The following is a 20,120-nucleotide window of genomic DNA, read 5'->3' as shown; positions in this document are numbered from 1 at the left end:
GTCGCAGCTGGGCCTTCAATAAAGTCCAGATGCTCCTGTTTACATGATTTTTTTTTTTTTTTTTTTTTTTTTTTGGAGACAGTCTCACCCTGTTGCCCAGGCTGTAGTGCAGTGGCACGATCTTGGCTCACTGCAACCTCTGCCTCCTGGGTTTGAACGATTCTTCTGCCTCAGCCTCCTGAGTAGCTGGGACTACAGGTGTGTGCCGCCATGCCCAGCTAATTTTTGTATTTGTAGTAGAGACGGGGTTTCACCATATTGGCCAGGCTGGTCTCGAACTCCTGACCTCGCGATCTGTCCACCTCGGCCTCCCAAAGTGCTGGGATTACAGGTGTGAACCACTGCACCTGACCTACATGTTTTTTAAATAGACATTGATCCTCTTGCTCCAATAGAGGGACCTATGTTGTTTTAGGACTGAAATGAGCCACCAGAATGCAGGGGGCATGTGCATATCAACACAACAGTTGGTTTTCCAAATGTAAAGGGTTTCAGAGGTGCCTTATCTACCATGATGGATTATTGAATAGGCCGTCCAAGCTGTGTGATGAGCTGTCCAGGGAGTTAATGCCTCCAGGAGCAGCCCTGTGTCAGTGATGGATGAGAACGGGAGGATAAATACCCCAGCATCCTTTCCCCTTGGGTGAGGCAACTCCCAGGTGTGTTTGGCTCTTTTCCCAGAGCTCCCACAGTGGGACCGAACCTCGGTTGCCCACGAAGAAACCTGCTCATTCATGCACCTTGTCCTGGCTCCCTTCCCTGTCTCACTCCCCCACACCACTAACAGTGCATCCTAGGATCACCTTCCAAATAAATTGCGTGCCTTCTTCCCCTTGTCTCAGGCAGGTGCTATTCTTAGGGAGCCACCCTTGGCCGTAGGTAAGGCAGGTATTAGCATCCTGTTGGGCACACGCTTCAGGCCTGAACCCCTTTCAGCTCCAGGTTCCATGCTCCTCCCTGATGCCATGGCTGATTTTCATGACACCGCGTGTAGATGAGGATGAATACTAGAGAACTGGCTTTTTTCCCCTTAAGAGAAAAAAAGTATCCATGTTACTGCCGAAGTCTAAACATGGCTCCGAATTTGCAGCAGGGAAGGAAGTTGAGTGAAGCTGTGATTAGAGCCTTGTTTTTGCCGTTCTTAGAGAAAACTCAGCATCTGCCGCTCCAACTCACCGACCCTGCCTTCATTAGGCCTATTTGTAAGAATCTCGGGGAATGATAAGTGCTTGAATTTCACACTGCTTCTATGCAACATAAAGGGCTCAGGCTTTGGAGTTTTATATTTTGGCACCTGATTTGAAGGGAAGGGGTCTTCCTTCACTCTAACGACGTAATTGTCATTCAGAACGTACCTAGTGAAAGAGAGACTTGTCCTTCCCATTTGCAGACATTAATTACCATTTGGTCTTCAGGGTAACAGATACGGTTGTATTCAGTGCGCATTTCCTGAGCATCTGCCAGGCGCTTTACCAAGTCCTCTGGGGAAAACCAAGTTGAATAAGATACAGTCCCCGATCCTCCAGGGCTTCATAATCTCTCTGGCCGAATGCCAGTGCCTATAAAAGCAGGAAGATGATTTCCCAGAACCTACTAGAATACTTTCAGGGCTAGTTTGACCCTACTTTGAGACTCTTGAGGCTGGTTTTTAATAACCTTTTCGTCTGTGAAGGCCTGCAATTGTAGCTCACTTCACCAAGTCATGGGTCTGGAAAGGCCATTTCGTTAGACTGTCACTCAACTTGATATAATTAAGAGTGGAGTCACAGTCCATAATCCTGCAGGATATACCAGCAGGGTTGTGGACCTGCAGGAACCAAAGGACACACGGGAATGTGGACTCTCTTCCAGCCTGACCCTAGCCTTGACACCTCCCAGCCTTCATGTTCCAGGATTTACCTTTCAGGGAGCCTAAAAAAGGTGACCCAAAAGACAGTATATTTTACAGATATTGAATTTCATTGAGTCATCGACCTTCCATGTTGAAGAGAGCCCTGATTCTCCTATACAACATTCCCACTGCTTGAATGCCTCCAGTGATGGGGAACTCATTCCCTCTCATGTGGAAAATACATAGGCTTGAAGCAGATGTGCCTGATCATTGGCAGACAGGCAAAGAAGCTCAGTCTCTTCGAGCCTTCATTTCAGTTAAAAATAAGTAAATAAATAGAAGGTGATCATTCTCCTTGCCTTGAGAGTGACTGAGAACTTGATGATGTGAGGCTATGATGTTCCTGTCTCAGTGACTGGCACAGAGAAGGGTCATAACAACTGTTGGCTTCCTTCTCCTCTCCTGGGCACTCTTAACAATGACCCCAGATTTACACTCTCCCCCCAGGAATTTCTTGAGAAAAGTGCAGTTGCGCTTCTTTAGGACACAATTCACACACCTCATTTCATGGGCAGTCATTGTCATTGGTCCATGAAAGTCCCTCTTGTGTATCCATTTATCCCCCTTATTTCCCTCATTTATTCCCATATCCCACTCCTACCTCCCCCAAGGAAAGGCCAACACCCCATATTGTGTTTGTATGTGTGCTTACAAGATGCATCTTGCCACGTACATCAGTGCCACTGGCTTAGGTATCTTCTCTTCAGTTTTGTTTTTTCCACTCAGCACTTTGTTTCTGAAGACATCTCCATGGTCCTGGGCGTGCCTCTAGGCATGGCTCCTCCCACTCCCTGCAGGAGCCACGGCGGGGTGCATCTATCACTTCACGCATCCCCCTGGGACGGACACCCAGGTCACTTTCAACTCTCCACCCTCACAAATAGTAAATGTCCTTATACATGTCCCTTTATGGATCCAACTGGGAATTTCCTTAGGACAGGTTTCCAAGGGCAGAACTGCTGAGTCAAAAGCTGCGTGCGCATTGAACATGCCCAAAACCTGCCAGGTTGCTCTTCGGAATGGCCATGCCCATATCCATGCCCACTGGCAGAGGATTCCTGTGTCCCTACCCACCACCCACATTTGGGATTTCCTGGATCCCTCATTTTTTGACAGTCTAAAAGTATAAAGTAATATCATATTGTGACTTTAAGTATCATTTCTCTGATTCCTAATGAGTTTGGACATTTCTTTCTGTGCTTATTGGTCATTTGTTAATTGTCTGTTCTGATCCTTTGACCTTTTTTTTTTAAAAAAAAAAAAAAAAAAAGACAGGGTCTCCCTGTGTTGCCTGGGGTGGAGTACAGTGGCACGATCATAGCTTATTGCAGCCTTGAACTCCCAGGTTTAACCAATCCTCCCACCTCAGCCTCCCAAGTAGCTGGAACTACAGGCGTGCACCACAATGCCTGGCTAGCTTTTTTTTTTTTTTTTTTCCTGAAGGTGGGAGTTTCACTATGTTACCCAAGCAGGTCTCAAACTCGTAGCCTGAAGAGATCTTCCCGCTGTCTCAGCCTCCCAAAGTGCTGGGATTACAGGTGTGAGCCACCGCACCCAGCTCTTTGACCATTTTTACTTTGAAGTTACTGTCTTTTTCTTGTCGGTCTGCAGAAGCTCCTTATGTAATCTAGACAGCAATCTCTTATTGGCTTTAGGCTTTGCAAGTATCTTCTCCCATTCTGTCACTTGTCTATAAACTCACTTCAAGTCCTGACTGAGCAGAAGTTCTTAATTTTGATGTAGATAAACGCTTTTGGTTTTTGTCCTAAGGTTTGTGCTTTTGAAGTTTCTCAACAATTATTTCCTGTCACTCCTAGGAAGTGACCCCCTACCTGCCAGGTGCTGGGCAGCACCGGTTGGGTATGGGGGTTGGTGGGGCTGAGTGGAGTAAGATGCGATCCTTGCCCTCAGGGAGCCCACAGCCCACCCAGTGCAATGAGCAGCAGACACAGACAACAGCAAGGTGCGATGCGTGATAAGGGATGGCACAGGCAGCTGTGGGCATTCAGAGGAGGGCACTCAGGTCTACCTGGCAGAAACTACGAAGGATATCTGAAAGCAGTGGCATCTGAGATGAATTGTTTTTTTCTTTTTTGAGATGGAGTCTTGCTCTGTTGCCCAGGCTGGAGTGCAGTGGCACAATCTCAGCCCACTGCAACCTCCATCCCAGGTTCAAGCAATTCTCCTGCCTCAGCCTCCCAAGTAGCTGGGATTACAGGCACGTGCCACCACGCCTGGCTAATTTTAGTATTTTTAGTAGAGATGGGGTTTCACCATGTTGGCCAGGCTGGTCTTGAACTCCTGACCTCATGATCTACCCACCTCAGCCTCCGAAAGTGCTGGGATTGCAGGCATGAGCCACCACACCTGGCCCCGAGATGAATTCTGAAAGACCTGAGGGAGGTCGCCAAGAAGAAGAGAAAAAGCACTCCCAGGGCCGATAGCCTATTGTGTATGACCTGGGTCCCCTCAGGTACTTAGCTCTTGCCCTTGGGCCAGTTTGCCTAGATCATGGACACATCTACCCCTGGCAGTTATTACACCCCAGGGTATTTGCTCAGTGTCCACCTAGCCTGTTAAACATCTCAAAACGAAGGTCAGTTAACTAAACATATGAAAAATGTGGCAATGGCATATTGTTTGTGACAGTAGAGCACAAAGTCCATCTCTGTTCTGTGCTGCTGAGGGGTGCTGCTGGGAGAGGGAGAGGAAGCAGATTAGGATGGGGTGAAAGTGAAAAATCACTTCCTGAGAAATAGCTGTTCATCCTGGGGAAGAGTAGAGTTGAGGCCCGTGGTCGCCAGGTTCCAAGTCCGAAGGACAGTCAGGAGCAGGAGCCAGAGTGACCTGGGGCCCCAGCACAGAGCCAGGACCCATGAGGGGAAGTCACACGGAGCAGGTTTTAGCTTGGAATGAGGAGGACCTTTCCAAGCAGTTGCAGAATCATTGAACAGGAGTTGGGGGCCACAGAGATCTCCCTTGCAGCCCCCTCACTTAGCAAGACCCAGGTGGGGGATGGGACTTCCCCAGGGCTACTCCCAGAGTGACCGCAAAGCCAGCACCAGCTCTGAGGCTCCTGTCTCCTAGCTCTTTCCTATGCCTGAGTTTGGGAGGGATGTCCTATAATTAAGTACGTTTATAGAATCTTTGATTTTTGTTGAGCCAAGATCTTTTGTTTCATCCGCCAGAGTTATACGTTGTGTCTCAGTGTGCGTATTTTCAACAACAATCAAATTCTAAAGGACACATTCTGGCTCCCCCAGTTTGGAGCCAGAACCAAGTGAGAAGACAAGTCTACCCCTGGCAGTTATTACACCCCAAATAAGATTGGCTACAGACTGGATATAGACCGGTTGACCTTGTTTGCACAGGAGTTAACAACAAGCCCAAGAGCTGAGAGGGCTGTGTGCCTATCATGGTCACCGCCTGGCTGGACTGTGGGTGAATACAGGGGACACAGTCCTTCCATCTGCAGACCCGGGAGGCACCCTGAGCAGAGTGCAGGGGATGAGACTTTATACTGCCTGGGACAACAGAAGCAAGGCTGACCAGCAGGAATCAGAAGCCCTGGACGCACATAGGACATGGCTTCAACATGAAGAGCTGTCATGCACGGAGCCCTGAGTCCACAGCAACTAGGACACTGGGATGGGAGGAACAGTACTCAGGGAAGCCTTCCTGGAAGAGGCGGGTAGGGCTTGGACAGGTTAACTTGGTAAAGGGAGGGAAAGCTACCTCCCACGTGGAGGAACCATGGTGGGGAACAGATGGCAGGAAGAAAATATGAAGAGTGCTTGGGGACCTCACATAGAGCCCACAGTTACTTTCATCATGAATAAAATAACTATAGTTTATTGGACACTTACCATGAATTAGGTTCCAAGCTAGGAACTTGGCATATATTCTCGTTTTTAACCCTCTTATCAATTCTAAAGTTCCCAGTTTACAGATACAGTCATGCAAGGTCTGCAATTGTGATTTTTAAAAAAAGGATCTCTATATCTCTGGCCCCTAGCACAGAGCCTGGCACATAATGGGTATCTAGTAATGTTTGTTGAATGAATGAATGAAATGATAAAACTAGAGGATTTAGTATAGACATCTTTCCAGCATCCAGGATGTCCAAGGCCACCTGGCTCGAGGACATGGGAATGACTTTAACTTCCCACCACCTGCAGTGCTGCTTTTGAGAGATTCTTTATCATGAAATACCGTGAGCTGAGCCCGGCACGCAGTAGGCACTCAACAAATGTGGGCTGAATGATTGGCAGCCCTGCTCAGTATGGGGGTAAAAGTATGCTGAATTCAGAACTAGGGGGCCCATGTTCAGTAGCCCGCTGGGTCACTGCTGAGCATGTGGCTCTGAGTGGGTACTTAACCTATTTGAGGCTCCTCCTGCCTCTTTAGACCAGGATGAATTATGCCCAATTCATGGTTTGCCGTGAGCATTAAATGCAGGAACTTGTGAAGCGCCTGTGAGCCTCCAACACTGCCCCCAGGGAGAGATTATGATGATTACGGTCAGTGGGAAGCTGAGTATTATTTCAGTGCCGTGGGACGGTGCATACAGCAGGGCGTGTGAGTCAGAGGAGCAGGCTGTGTGGCCGGGGTGCGGTGGGGTGCCAGCCACACCATTCCCCACTCTTGATTGATTCTGATCAACCTGCATATTTCATGCGCTGCCTCCGTGCATCAAATAAATAAATCAGGGCCTCCTCTGAGCAGCAGGACCTGATTGGGGCATCTGCAGGGCTCAGGACTTCAAAAGGCCAGCGCAGGGATGCTGGAGCCCCCAGCAGATTCTGCTAATGTGACATTTAGGGGCCGGGTGACCCAGGCAAGCGACAGCCGCTTGCGCAGTGTGATGCCCCCTAAATGGCGGGGACCCTTGTGGGGAGAAGGAAGTGACTTTTACAGCCCGTTTCCACCACCCACGGTCAGAGGAACACAGGCAGAAGTGTGGCTCAGGGGATTCCCTGTTCTGTTTTCTGAATGTTTCTAAGGGACCAGCAGCGCACCTGCATTTCTGCAAAGAAATTCACTTAAAGCTAGAGCCCCAGGAGGCATTTCCTTAGGGTACGCCTTGAAATTCCTATGTAACCTCTAGGCATTTTGCTGGCCAGGGTCTGCAGCTCCCACCTGCACTTCACAGAGGCCTTCGTCTGGGGATGGGTGGATGATCCTTCTCTTTGTGCTTCCCACATTCAGGAGGCACAAGTGGTCCATGGAGTGGGCACTCGGCACAAACTGTCACCTCTCAGGAATCCCACTGAGGCAGCCCCCTGTCAGGGAAGAGCATGGGCTATGGAAAATGTCCAGGGTTTGAGTCTGGGCTCTATTCTTATTACCACTGGGGCCCTGGGCAAAGCCACAAGCTGTCTGAGCCTCCGTCTCCTTGTCTTTAAGGTGGGACTGAGACCACCTACTCCACACACTGTTTTAGCTAGGTAAGAAAATGTACATAAAATAGCACTGATCCAGCACACTATAGAGGCTTGGTCAATGCCCCCAGCCCTTCCTACCTGCTCCCCACCCTTCTCAAGCCTGCTCTTCCCTGGGGGCCCTATCTCTGACCTCAAACTCACTGCCCCTTGTTCCATCCCTCTAACCACAACCTTCCGCTGAATCTGCTTCATCTGTGGTCACCGGTATCCTCCCAGATGCCAGATCCTCAGACCCTGTTCAAGGGGCTTCTCCCAGCCTCTCTGTGGCATGTGGCACTGCGGCTAGTGGTGAAGGTATGCCTTTCCTTGGCTTCTAAGGTGCCCACTCCCTCCCAGCACCCTGCTCCTGCGTCCTGGCCACCCCTTCCCAGTCTCTGCTCTGCCCACCCCAGGGGTCAGGGCTCCTCCAGAGTCTGCACTTGGTCCTTTCCTCTTCTCACTTGGCTCACTTTCCCTGGGGGTCTCATTCCTGCCTCCGACTCTAATTCCCAGCTTCCATGCCAATGACTCCAGCTCACCCCCTAGCCATACCTCTCCCCTCGGCTCTAGACTCAAAAGCATCTCTGCCTTGATGCTCCACAGGCACCCCACGCTCAGCACATCCAAGATGGAACTCGTTATTCTTCCCCTTGTATCTGGACCCCTCTCCTGGGTTCCCCACCCAGGGATGGGAACTGAAACCCCTTATCCGCACCGGAACCTCGGATGACCTTGGTGCCCCTCTTTTTCATCTCCCATTTGATCGCTCAATTGTTCTGATTTTACCTGGAAAAAAGAAACCTTACTTAAATCTGATCTCCCTCTCCATTTATTCTGCCACCACTCTGGGCCAGTCCTCATCATCTTTATCCTTGACGATGACCAAAACAATGAACTAAACCCACCAAGAACTGCAAGAAGGATGAGAGTAAATTTGAATGTATCACTTGGGTTTAAAAACACACTGAACAAGTGCAAGGAGCCAAGGGCAGTAGGAGACTGTGCTTAGTATGACACAGCAGAGCAATGTGGCTTCTGAAAGGTATTAATTCTACCTGAGGATGCATATAATAGCAATGTGAACTCCAGAATGAGGGAGGGGATGGTGCCCTCTACTTACTGCTGACCAAATCATGCCTAAAGTGCATTGGTCAGTCCTTGGGTCTATATCCTACAGAAAGACTGACTTTGTGGAATGTGGCCCAAGGAGGGGTCGGGGTGGAGGAGCGGGGAGATTGAAGTGCTGTTGTGTAAAGAGGAGTTGGGGGGTGATGTCAGCAGAATGACCTGTCTTTGTCTTCGAGTATCTGGGCCTATCCTAGGGAAGATGGAGCAAAAGTGATCTGTGTGGTTCTAGAGGGCAGAGCCAGTAGAGCAGGGAAATGTTATGGGAAGACAGTTCAGCTCAGTGGCCAGGAAGAACTTGATACCAGATAGAGTACAGTTGTAGGGAGCCTGGGCTCCCCATCTTTGAGGTGTGAAGCAAAGGATGGACAACCAGTTGATGAGACAGAGACAGTACGAGAGAATGTTCCAGCCTAGATCAGGTTAGAAGTTGTGTGATTCTAACCAGAAGAGGCATTGGAGAAAGGGAAGCCTGCAAGAATATACCCAGGGCCTGTGAGGAGAGCAGGAGCCTGGAATAGGAGCACCCAGACACAAACCCAAGTCCCAATCTAACTGGCCACTGTCTCTTGCTCCCCACAGACAGCAGGGAGGTGAAGGTGGGAGAGTACAACGCTGTGGCTGACACACTGGAGATCATCAATGACACCATCAGGTTCCAAGGTAAGGCAGTTGGGCTTCTCAGAGGAGGGGGCCTGCCCAGTTGCTCCCAAGCCTGGACATTGTCTAAGGGTTAGGGACAAGCTCAGCATCCTTGGCTTTTTGGGGTCAAGGGTACATCCTCAACACATACACTCAATCACTGAGCACAGGGCTCCAATCACTTGTACAGGCTCCAGTACCTGGAATGGGTCACTAGAGTTTGTATGAAGTGTACACTGAGGTGTTTAAACCATTGGATGGCCAGGAGTAATTCTTTTTAAATGTAGCTCTGTTAAATTTAGGTCTATCTTCTCCTCTGGCAAAGGGTTTGACTGGGTTGACAATAAGGCCTGTCTATCTGCTGCTCTTCCTGGAAGATTATTTCTTCTCCTCTGCTAGAGAACTCCTCTTCAGCTCCTACAACCAGCTCAAATGACACCTCTTTTGTGCAGTCTTCCTTAATTACCATCCAACTGAGCTAATGACTCCCTTCTCTTTGCTTCTGCAGTCTTTTTTCTCTGCCTCTCCTATGGCCACTGTCACTTTACATTGATATTACTAGGTGATTCAGCTATGAGTCCCTGACTGGATCCTATTTGACTTTAAATTCCTGGCACCTGCCAAGGTCTGACGCATGTTGGAGACTTGGTGGTATCTGATGACAAAATGAATTGATCAAGTGGGTGGGTGGGTGGGTGGATGGATGGATGGATGGATGGATGGATGGATGGATGGATGGGTGGTAGGGTGGATGCATGGATGGGTGTGTGAATGGGCAGATGGCTGGATAGATGCATAGGTCGGTGGGTAGGTGGGTGGGTGAGTGGATAGATGGACAGGTAGATGGGTAGACAGATGGCTGGGTAGATGGCTGGATGAATTGATCAAGTGGATGGTTGGATGCATGGGTAAGCGGATAGATAGATGGGTAGGAGGGTAAGTGGATGAGTAGACAGATGGACAGTGGATGGATGGATGGATGGATGCACAGTCTAGTCACTGAATAGCAATAGAGAAAGCTGCCACATCCATAGCACCCTGGTATTGTTACTTTGATTCCACTGGGTCAGCAGAAATTGGCTTTCTGTGCCAGGAGCTTTTACTTTCCTTCTTGAAAGCAAGGGCACCAGAGAAGGCTCTTCCACAAACCCTTTGATTAGACTCTGTCATGTTCCTATGTTTCCACTGGATCTGAGGGATTCAGCCTTGAGAACATTGCAAAGCAAAATTCCAGTCAGCCTCTGAGAACCAGAGTGGTCTCCACACTCAGGTGAGCCTCCCTATCCCAACTAAGGGAGCTGTCACCAGACATATCGTCACATATTACCTCAAGGGTGACTCCCCAAATTCACACAGCCTGTTCTAACCACCAGAGCCCTGGTCCTCTAGATCGGCCTGTCTGCTCTTGGACTGGGGAGATCAGGGTTTACTGAACAAGGACTCTGGGTTTGCACATTGGAAAAAAGATTGAAGCACTAAATAAATAAAAGACACAAAGCACAACGGACAGGAAAAGCACGAATTTGGTGGGGCAGGGACCAGTAGCCAGGACAGTTGCTAAACAACAGTCAGAGGGTACCAGGTCTTCATTGGTGATGCCCAGGCCCTGCCTTTCAGCCCCAGGCTCTGCCCCCAGGCCGAGAGAACACAGGAAGCAGCTGTGCCAGGCCTACTCCCTGCTTCTCAGACCTTCCCCACTACCCAGGCCGTGAATAATCAGCCTCTGAACACAGAGGCCAGGCAGTTCAGGGCAGAGCCCAGGCCTATCCACACCTGGCCTGAGTTCCGCTCTCACTCAGACCCCTGCACCAGCCCCCAGTGAGGCTTCTCACTGCTCTGCTAGCCTTCCCTCCTCAAGTCCATTCTGCCCTCAGCAGTCAAAGTGCCCTTGCTGTTATGGCAGGCTTACGACGCCACCTCTGCTCAGAGCCTCGCACATCCCCACTGCTCAGAGAGACGGGACCTCACTCTGAGCTGTGGCCCCAAGTCTTCCGTAAAAGGACCCTTCCCCCCTTCTCTGTCTTCTCTCTCAGATCCCCCCAGCTGAACTGCTTACAGTTCCTCAACTGTCCTGAAACACCACTGGGCCTTGGCTCATGCTGTGCCTTCTGCCCAGGATGCCCTTTCCTTCTCAGCTTCCTGGCCAACAGCCAACTCCTCTGCTCATCCTTCGAGACTCGGCTCCTTTGTCGCCTCCTTTCTGTAGCATTTCCTGACTCCGTCAGGCAGGACTGCACTCTGCTCCCTGCTCAGGCGTCCTGTCTGATGTTATCACATCACCTGGACCCCAGCATCACTGGCAGCAGTTTGTGTAGTGGTTAGAGCACAAGGTTCAGGGTTAGGCAGATCTGAGTTCAAATCCTGCCACTTACTAGCTGTAAGAGCCACATAACACCTGGAAAATCATTGCCCCCTCTGTCAAATGGGAATAATCTTAACTATGCATGAGGCTGTTGGGTGGATCAAATGGGAAAATCTCTATATCTTGCTTAGACTGTCATAGGCATTCAATAAATAGGATTGCTTATTAGTACTTTTCTCTTTTTTCCTATGGCTAGTGTGTAAGTTCCCTGAAGGCAGGGACAGTGTATTTTTCATCTTTGTATCATTGGTGCTCAGTCCCAGCCTGACAGATGGGAGTTGATTATTAATTGTGATTAATCATCATTAATGATGAATGAATGAGTGAATGGTAATGAATGGATGAATAATGAATGAATGGACCAGATGAAAAGCAAGAAGGAAAACTCAGGACTTCTGCTGTTACTAATACTCATGATAAACCAAACATTTGGTGTCCACAAAGTCTTAAGATACCTCTTGTAGAGCCATCATTTTGCAAGAAGAGAAGAAGGAGTAAGAAGGAGACAACTTTCTCTTGTCTGTTGTCAATTTTCTGGAGTTGTTTCTACACAATGGGCCCCAAACCCAGTAGTGATCATATTACCTGTGAACCAAACCTCAGTCTTCTTTATCAGTGTCCAGAGTGGGGCTTGTTTCCAGCCAGGAACTCACAGACACCCCAGGACTATTCTTGCATTTGGTAGCCAGAAGGCACCTGAGCCAGGTGTTTGGGGAAGGATGATGGACAGAGGGGGAAGAAGCTTCCAGATAGTGAGCTTTCACTTCCGGAAGCAAGAAATGATGTTACCTCCATCTCCTTGTGTCTGCTTTAGCCCAGACTTTTGGCCCTTGATGCCACTTTTCTTATAAATGTTACTTTACATGGAATTGCTTAAGGCTTCACATTAACCACGCCAGCAGGTTCCTCGCTGTTTTCAAACCTGGCAACTTCCCTAAATTTCTTAGATGGTTCAAACTCTTAATCCACCGAAATTTCTCGCTCTCTCTCTCTCTCTCTCTCTCTCTCTCTCTTTTTTTTTTTTTTTGTGAGATGGAGTCTCACTCTGTCACTTAGGCTGGAGTGCAGTGGCATAATCTTGGCTCACTGCAGCCTCCATCTCCTGGGTTCAAGTGATTTTCCTGCCTCAGCCCCCCGAGTAGCTGGGACTACAGGTGTGCACTAGCACACCCAGCTATTTTTGTATTTTTGGTAGAGACGGGGTTTTCCCATGTTGGCCAGGCTGGTCTTGAACTCCTGACCTCAAGTGATCCACCCGCCTTGGCCTCCCAAAGTGCTGGGATTACAGGCATGAGCCACCGCGCTCAGCCAAAGCCACTGAATATTTCTAAACCCATTTGAACTTGCTAGCAGTGTTTTAAACACAGACAGTCCGGTGAGTTCTCACTCCCTGCTGCCACATCTGCCCCTTTCCTGCTTGTCTCCCAAGAAGAGAGGCATAACTGGGACCCTGGTGGGGCTCCCAGATTCCCAGGCTTGGCTACTTTGTAACATCCGGCTGATTCCACATACCCCTACTGGAGAGAAAAGCCCTGAAGTTTCACAATTCCACAGCAGAAACCTGACCTAAAATAGCAGCTAAGAAAGAGGGATTTGCAGGAAGCTGGGGGAGTCCCTGAATCCCTCATCCCAAACCAGCCTATGCCTGCTAAAACTAAAACAGGACTGAAAGATGGATTTGCTCTGAAACCCTCAGGGTTCCCCCAGGTTCCTGGTGCTCTTGAAGAATGAGCAGCGCACCTCTGCAGTCACAGAGAGAAATGGAATCCCACAGCTCCAGGCCAGTTCTGGCACAGCAGGGAGAGGAAGGTAGCTTCTGCCTCCCACAGTTACTCAGAGTCTTATGGAAACAGAAAGCCAGATAGAGCTTTTAAAAAACAATGACATTCAAGCAGAAATTCCACAGCCAAAACACGTATGTGTCACCATGGAACCAACAGGCAAGGTGTCCATCCTGTTGAGGAGGGATCATTTATTGTGTATGTTTAGGAGCAGAGATCTTGAGGCCAAAGCCAAGTTCTTCATCCCCAAAGGCACCCGGTGGTGCCCACTCACATCACCCAGCCCTGTGCTTCCAGGCCGTTGTTACCTTGGGGAATAAATGGTGATAGTTTTTCAACAGTGTAATTAGACCAAATCAAATTCTAGTCTTCTAATGGCTATTAAATGCATCACAAATCCTTTATTGATTCTATTTAGAGAAAGAAATAAGTCCTGGCTCAGGCTCCCTGTTGGGTAGACTGGCCAACCGCCGGATCTGCCTCACCCAGTAGATAGATGTGCCTTGGGTAGAGTTTGTGCATAGGGCCTGGCTGGATGTCAGGGACACTAAGGCAAAGGTGTTCTCGGGGAATTACTTGCACTGGGTCTCACTGATGTCTTCTCTTGATCCTCTAGGATCCGAACCACCAAAAGACAAGACCATCATCCTGGAGCAGCTGCGGAAGATCTCCCTACCTCTCTACAGCATCCTCTCTGCCCTCACCATCCTCGGGATGATCATGGCCAGTGCTTTTCTCTTCTTCAACATCAAGAACCGGAATCAGAAGTAAGCCACACTGGTCCTCCTCTGCGATGCCACTTTCTGAACTGACAAGCCTGTGGACACAGTATAGGAGTGCCACATGACAGATTCCCCCGGGCCACAGAAGTCTGCAGGGCAGAGTTTCCCAAAGTGTTACTCAGTTGCTAGGATGTTGTAGGTGTTACATGCGTGTGAGTAGGCGCATGCGAACACACACACACAGAGGCAGGGCTGCTGGTAGTTGCACAGGAGTGTAGTCAAAGAAGTTTGAGGAAGTTAAATAAAATCGAAGAGTCCAAATCCATGGGCCTTCTCAGAGCTTTGGATACACTCCTGTACTTTGTGGAGGTCCAGGAGGAGAGATAGAGAAGACAGAATTCCCCCAACTTCTTTGCCCCTATCCCCTAGCATCGCTGGGAATCACCACTGAAGGAGGTCACAAAGTCCAGTGAAACGGATTTCCTTTGGTACAGTTCGTTATGGCCAGGAAGCCCTCCCTTCCATCATCCCGTATGGCCCTCCAGATAACTCCTCATATCACAGAGAAGAGCCCTGAAGTTCAGCGACGGAGTGCTGCTGTCCACTCGTGGCAGACTGTCTCCTTGGTTTCTTGTCTTAATTTCTTTTCCCCACCACATGCCCTTAATTATCCAGAGGACAGAGGCTGACTGAGTTATTCCGGTCAGTCGTGGGTAGAACTGGCCGCCACTCCAGGCGGTGGTTTTCACCAAGTGCGTTTTGCTTCTTTGGTGTCCATAGCAAATCCCTTAACCCAGCCCCAAGCCTTTTGGTGGAATGAGCAGGGGTGCAGAGCGTGGGCCATCATGGGGACAGCCACCGTGACCGCCTACATGGTTCCGTGGCTCTGCCATGGTGCCCAGAAGCTACACTGCAGGAACTCGTGGGCTGTGAGGAACAAGCCTGATTCTGAAGAAAACAGGTTTTTTGGTTTATGAGATTTTTTAGTTTCTCCCTGCATGCAAAGAAGGAATTTGGTGGCTCTAGAGTTTTGTGTGTGTGCGCTTGGTTTTTTAATTAATTAATTTATTTATTTTATTATTATTTTTTTAGAGTCAGAGTCTCACTATGCTGCCTAGGTTTTTCTCAAATTCCTGGCCTCAAGTGATCCTCCTGCCTCAGCCTCCCAAGTTGCTGGAATTAGAAGCATGAGCTACTGTGTCCAGGGTTATTTTGTTGTTGTTTGGCTTTTTTTGATAGCAATTGCTTAGGTCAAACCTATTTCCTGAAAAACAGAAAAGCATTTTCTTCTCCTGTTATTTTATGTTACTTACAACAAATAGCACATCTACTGGCCCAAAAAAAAAGTGAGGCAATATTTGCCCACTCCATACAAAGCTTAAATGCTGAGCATACCTCTTAGCACTTGGCACAGGCCTGGGCACATAATCAGCTCTCAAAGTTAGATTGACACCCCACATGCCTCAAGAAGTCCCATCAGGACAGCAAGTTGCCCCATCATAAGACTAAACTCATTGAATTCCTTAACTACCCCCTCTTGGCCTCCTGGGGGAAAGTTACCATCACTCTTTCAAACAGGCCGGCATCCAGGTGAAGTTTTTGTTGTGTTTTTTAACTGGCTTGGCTATTTTAAAATCTGCAGAAAGATAGAAAATAAATATTGCTATGGTTCCCAATCCCTCCCCCTACTTCTCTCTTCCTAAATCCGTCCTATAAGGCCCACCTCCTCTGAGAAGCCTGCCCCAACCCCCAGCTCTCCCCTCCCCTGACTGCTGTAGGAATAAGAATGGAGGCACCTAAGTAGTTGATGGTTTACAAAAGGACCTCCAGGGACCCAGCGTCATCTCAACATCACGTGTGTCCTAGTTAACAGGATCAGTTATCTCATGTACAGGTGAGGAAATTCAGCCAGGCTAAGTGACTTGTCAAGGTGTCACTTTTATGGAGTGGCCAAGTCTAAGCCCTGGACCCGGTGCTCCCAACTTGAAAGCCAGGGTGCCGTCCACAGAGGAAGAGCAGCAGGCTTCTTATTTCCCTCTCCCTTTGACATACTGCATGTTTAAAATGTGAAGGGTTAACAGAATTGCAGAATGCAAAGGAAAGTGTTGGGGAACAATTGGTCGTAATTACAGTCTGCAAAAGAGCCCCTCAACCACAGAGCGCCTGAAACCTGAAGCCCTTCTGAGCTGATTGTGCTGGAGGAGCCAGGTACCTACCAGCCCACTGATGACCCTGTCTTGCTGGGCAGCTGGGGGTCACCACGGGGTTCCAGGAGGAAATGACAGAGAAAGATGCAGAGTCTGGAAGTATAAAGAATGCTCCCTGCTCCCCACCGCAGCCTAGTGAGGACAAGGGTAGTGGGTGGGGTGGGGACTCTGGTGTCTACCTCTGTCACCCGCTGACTGGAGAGGTGGTCCTGCCCACATGTGTGGCTGTCTTTGTGCACGGAACAGTGTGAGCTTTCTTAAGCAGCCCTCAGACTCACAGTTAGGCATCCTTGACACAGTTCACTCAAGGCTGGGGAGTGTGGTGTGGGACTTTCTCCTCACTGTGGGGAACGTGGCTGAAGTTACATGTCACATTCTCTAGATTTGACAGGAGTTCTCAGCCCCAGCCAAAAAAAAAAAAACAAAAACAAAAAACCTGTCGACTTAATGCTTTTGTTTAAACTGAAAATTAATGGATGAAGAAGCTGATGTGACAAGCTGTCCCTGGGGAAGTAATGGGTGAACTTGACAAAGGAGGCAAGGAAAGCAACAATTAGAAATATATCGTTGTCTAAGGCCTTTTAGTGAAGCACAGACAGCAGGTGGGGAGAGGGGTAGAGGAAACAGAGCTTTTCGTTATTTCTCTGTAAGGGGAAGGTTCCAGGGTGAGCACCTGGGTGCTGGGGAAAATCTGACTAGAAATTTGGGCCTTCCTGCTGATGTGTCCCCTGGGGCCCCATGGCACCTTACCGTTTCTCTCTTTCCCCTCTAGCCTGAGCAACAAAATATATCTAGCAGGCATTTGGAAAATGCCTGTTGAAGGAATAACTAAATTAACAGTTGTGTTAAATCTATTGTCTCTTTCTCTTGTCAGGCTGATAAAGATGTCAAGTCCATACATGAACAACCTTATCATCCTTGGAGGGATGCTCTCCTATGCGTCCATATTTCTCTTTGGCCTGGATGGATCCTTTGTCTCTGAAAAGACTTTTGAAACACTTTGCACCGTAAGTCATTCTGCATAAGCCAGTGGCATATGATAGAAAGTTTCCCAGGTGACCTCAGTCATCAAAAACACAGATGCAAACCCAGAAATACATGAAAATACATGAACAGGCAGGAAACAACCCATTTAGTAGTTCTTCAACTCAACAGGGAAGAACGATGTTACTATCAGGCCGGCATTGGGTATAAGTACTGCCTGTAAAGTTAAGATAATGGACTTCCAGCCTGGGCAACATGGTGAAACCCTGTCTCTACAAAAAGTACAAAAAAATTAGCCAGGCATGCTGGTGTACACCTGTAGTCCCATCTTCTCAGGAGGCTGAGGAGGGAGGATTGCTTGAGCCCAAAGATCAAGGTTGCAGTGAGTTGTGATCTCATCACTGTGATCCAGCCTGGGAAACAGAGAAAGACCCTGTCTTAAAAAAAAGATAATGGACTTACCAGGCCACCGTTAGAAGAGAGCCCACTGAGAAATGACAAAGTAACACAGAAAAGGAGGGAAAAAAGTTATCATCCAGGAAAGCATCAGCACCAAGGGTAAGAGTCAGGGTCAGGATCATTTAAGAAGGAACAGATCCTGGCCGGGCGCAGTGGCTCACGCCTGTAATCCCAGCACTTTGGAAGGCTGAGGCGGGCGGATCACAAGGTCAGGAGATCGAGACCATGGTGAAACCCCGTCTCTACTAAAAATAGAAAAAAAAATTAGCGGGGCGCAGTGGCGGGCGCCTGTAGTCCCAGCTACTCGGGAGGCTGAGGCCGGAGAATGGCGTGAACCTGGGAGGCGGAGCTTGCAGTGAGCCGAGATTGCGCCACTGCACTCCAGCCTGGGCGACAGAGCAAGACTCCGTCTCAAAAAAAAAAGAAGGAACAGATCCTCCCCTCTACCTCAAAAACCATCAAAGAATATGATGATAGATCTTCGTTTGTCTGACTTTGAGTTATATGGTAAAAGCTATAATTGTTATTTTCTATTTAATGGTGTTTTCTTGAATGGTTTTTTCCTTATTGTTCCCCTAAGGAGCATTTTTAGACATTTTTTCCTAACGATTCCTCTTATGAAAGTTTAATACCGGAAATATAATGTATATCTGTTTGTGTACTTTATATATATATATATATATATATATAATATATATATATATATGTGGTTTATACATAAAAAAGATTAATGTTTCTTCACATTCAAGAACCAACAGTTGCCCCCAAGGGGGCTGTATCATCCCTGTGAGATATATATATATTTAATGAAGTACAAAGCAGTGTAATTTATTTACTATATTTTAGAAAGATTATTTTTAAAGTTAATTAACATGTTAAAAATTTTAATGCCCAAAGAAATGCCTTTTAGTTTTTTTTGTTTGTTTTTGGTTTTTTGTTTTGAGGCAGAGTTTCGCTCTTGTCGCCCAGGCTGGAGGGCAATGGTGTGATCTGGGCTCACTGCAACTTCCGCCTCCTGGGTTCAAGCGATTCTCCTGCCTCAGCCTCCCAAGTAGCTGGGATTACTGGCATCTGCCACCATGCCCAGTTAATTTTATATTTTTAATAGAGACAGGGTTTCTCCATGTTAGTCAGGCTGGTCTCAAACTCCTGACCTCAGGTGATCCACCTGCCTCCGCCTCCCTCGTAATTTTTTTAAAGGGGGTTATGTATTAGCAATCACTTAATAGTTGTATGGAACTAACTCTCAGTTGAAAATATCATGAACTTACTTTTTAAGAATGAAGTAACCAGTTGGGATTTATTTCTGGACATTGACTAAGAGCTGTCCAAATGGGGTTAGCCAGTTGGGTCTCTTTAGAGTCCCAGATGCAGTAATTCATCCAGTCCCCTGCCTAGAAGACCAGAGCTGAAGGGGATGGTCAAAAGATCGGTGCTGAGTGGATTAATCCAAAAGCCACTCCTTTGTTGGTGCCGTTTTCTTTCAAGACGTTGAGAGCACTGTGGGCCCTTTTTGGCAAAGCAGCCTTCTTTAGGCTGCATTTGTTGTTCACAAGCCTCAGTGTGCCCACTGCTGGATAATAAGGGCTGAAGACTAGCAGTGAGGGACACTTAAGTGAAGGACCCCTTAAATGTGCTGCAAGTCCCCACTCACACCCCAGACTTTGAGGACGGATCTGGGCCAGTCCCTCTGCTCTGGGACAGCACATGGAGGGAAGCCCCCTGAGATCTTACAGTCTAGGGGATTTTGCTCCCCGGATTTCTGCAAATGATTAAACCAGACTGACTGTTAGACATCATCAAGAAATCGTTCCTGTTACCAGTAACTTCAGTGTGAGCATGAGCTGTCTAGCCAGGGAGAGGTCTACAGATACACTGACTTTATCCTCAATTGGGCAGTGCCTTGAGAAGTGTGTGGTCGAGTCCCCAGTAACTGAGGGGGTAGTGAGGTCACTGGTGTGCTCAGGCCCCTCTCCTTTCCTGGAGGGACCTCCCTGGCCATCAAACCCCAGTGCTCCAGGGTCAGTTGGTTCATTCTTCCCACTCAAGAGTTTTTTACTCCCAAGCCTGGAACTGGCTCATTCCCACCAAAAGACCAAAAGAGTGTGGCCTTCCCATAATTCCCATTATTCTGCCCTTCTGGGAGTGAAGAAAGTGAATACAAAAGATGCAAGTCCCTGGCTTCACTGTGCCTGGAGTCAGCTTACAAAGAAGCTGAGATGCTCAAAAGTCCTTGTGGGTATGGTTCAGTGGGGTTGTTCTCTAAAGAATACAGCCTTCTGGGGCTGGGTGCAGTGGTTCACGCCTATAATCCCAGCACTTTGGGAGGCCAAGGCAGACTACCCAAGGCCAGGAGTTCAAGACCAACCTGACCAACATGGAGAAACCCTGTCTCTACTAAAAATACAAAATTAGCCAGGTGGGGTGGCGCATGCCTGTAATCCTAGCTACTCAGGAAGCTGAGGCAGGAGAATCGCTTGAACCCAGGAGGCAGGGGTTGCAGTGAGCCGAGATCATGCCATGG

The 20,120-nt window shown here is 48.4% G+C and overlaps 1 protein-coding gene across 2 annotated transcripts in view; it reads left to right on the top strand.

Annotated features, from left to right (window-relative positions):
* Positions 1–20,120, top strand: part of GABBR2 (gamma-aminobutyric acid type B receptor subunit 2) — a 416,448-nt gene that overhangs the window by 301,493 nt on the left and 94,835 nt on the right. For both annotated transcript variants that reach the window (XM_021927328.2, XM_031654347.1), the window contains exons 9-11: positions 9,022–9,102; positions 13,841–13,991; positions 17,028–17,160. In XM_021927328.2, coding sequence (XP_021783020.2) covers positions 9,022–9,102; positions 13,841–13,991; positions 17,028–17,160 — 365 coding nt within the window. The remainder of the gene's footprint in view (positions 1–9,021; positions 9,103–13,840; positions 13,992–17,027; positions 17,161–20,120) is intronic.

Source organism: Papio anubis, chromosome 13 (genome assembly GCF_008728515.1).
Source record: "Papio anubis isolate 15944 chromosome 13, Panubis1.0, whole genome shotgun sequence".
NCBI classification, from domain to species: Eukaryota; Metazoa; Chordata; class Mammalia; order Primates; family Cercopithecidae; genus Papio; species Papio anubis.
The sequence above is the reverse complement of the archived record's forward strand: the minus strand, read 5'-3'. Positions and strand labels throughout refer to the sequence as shown.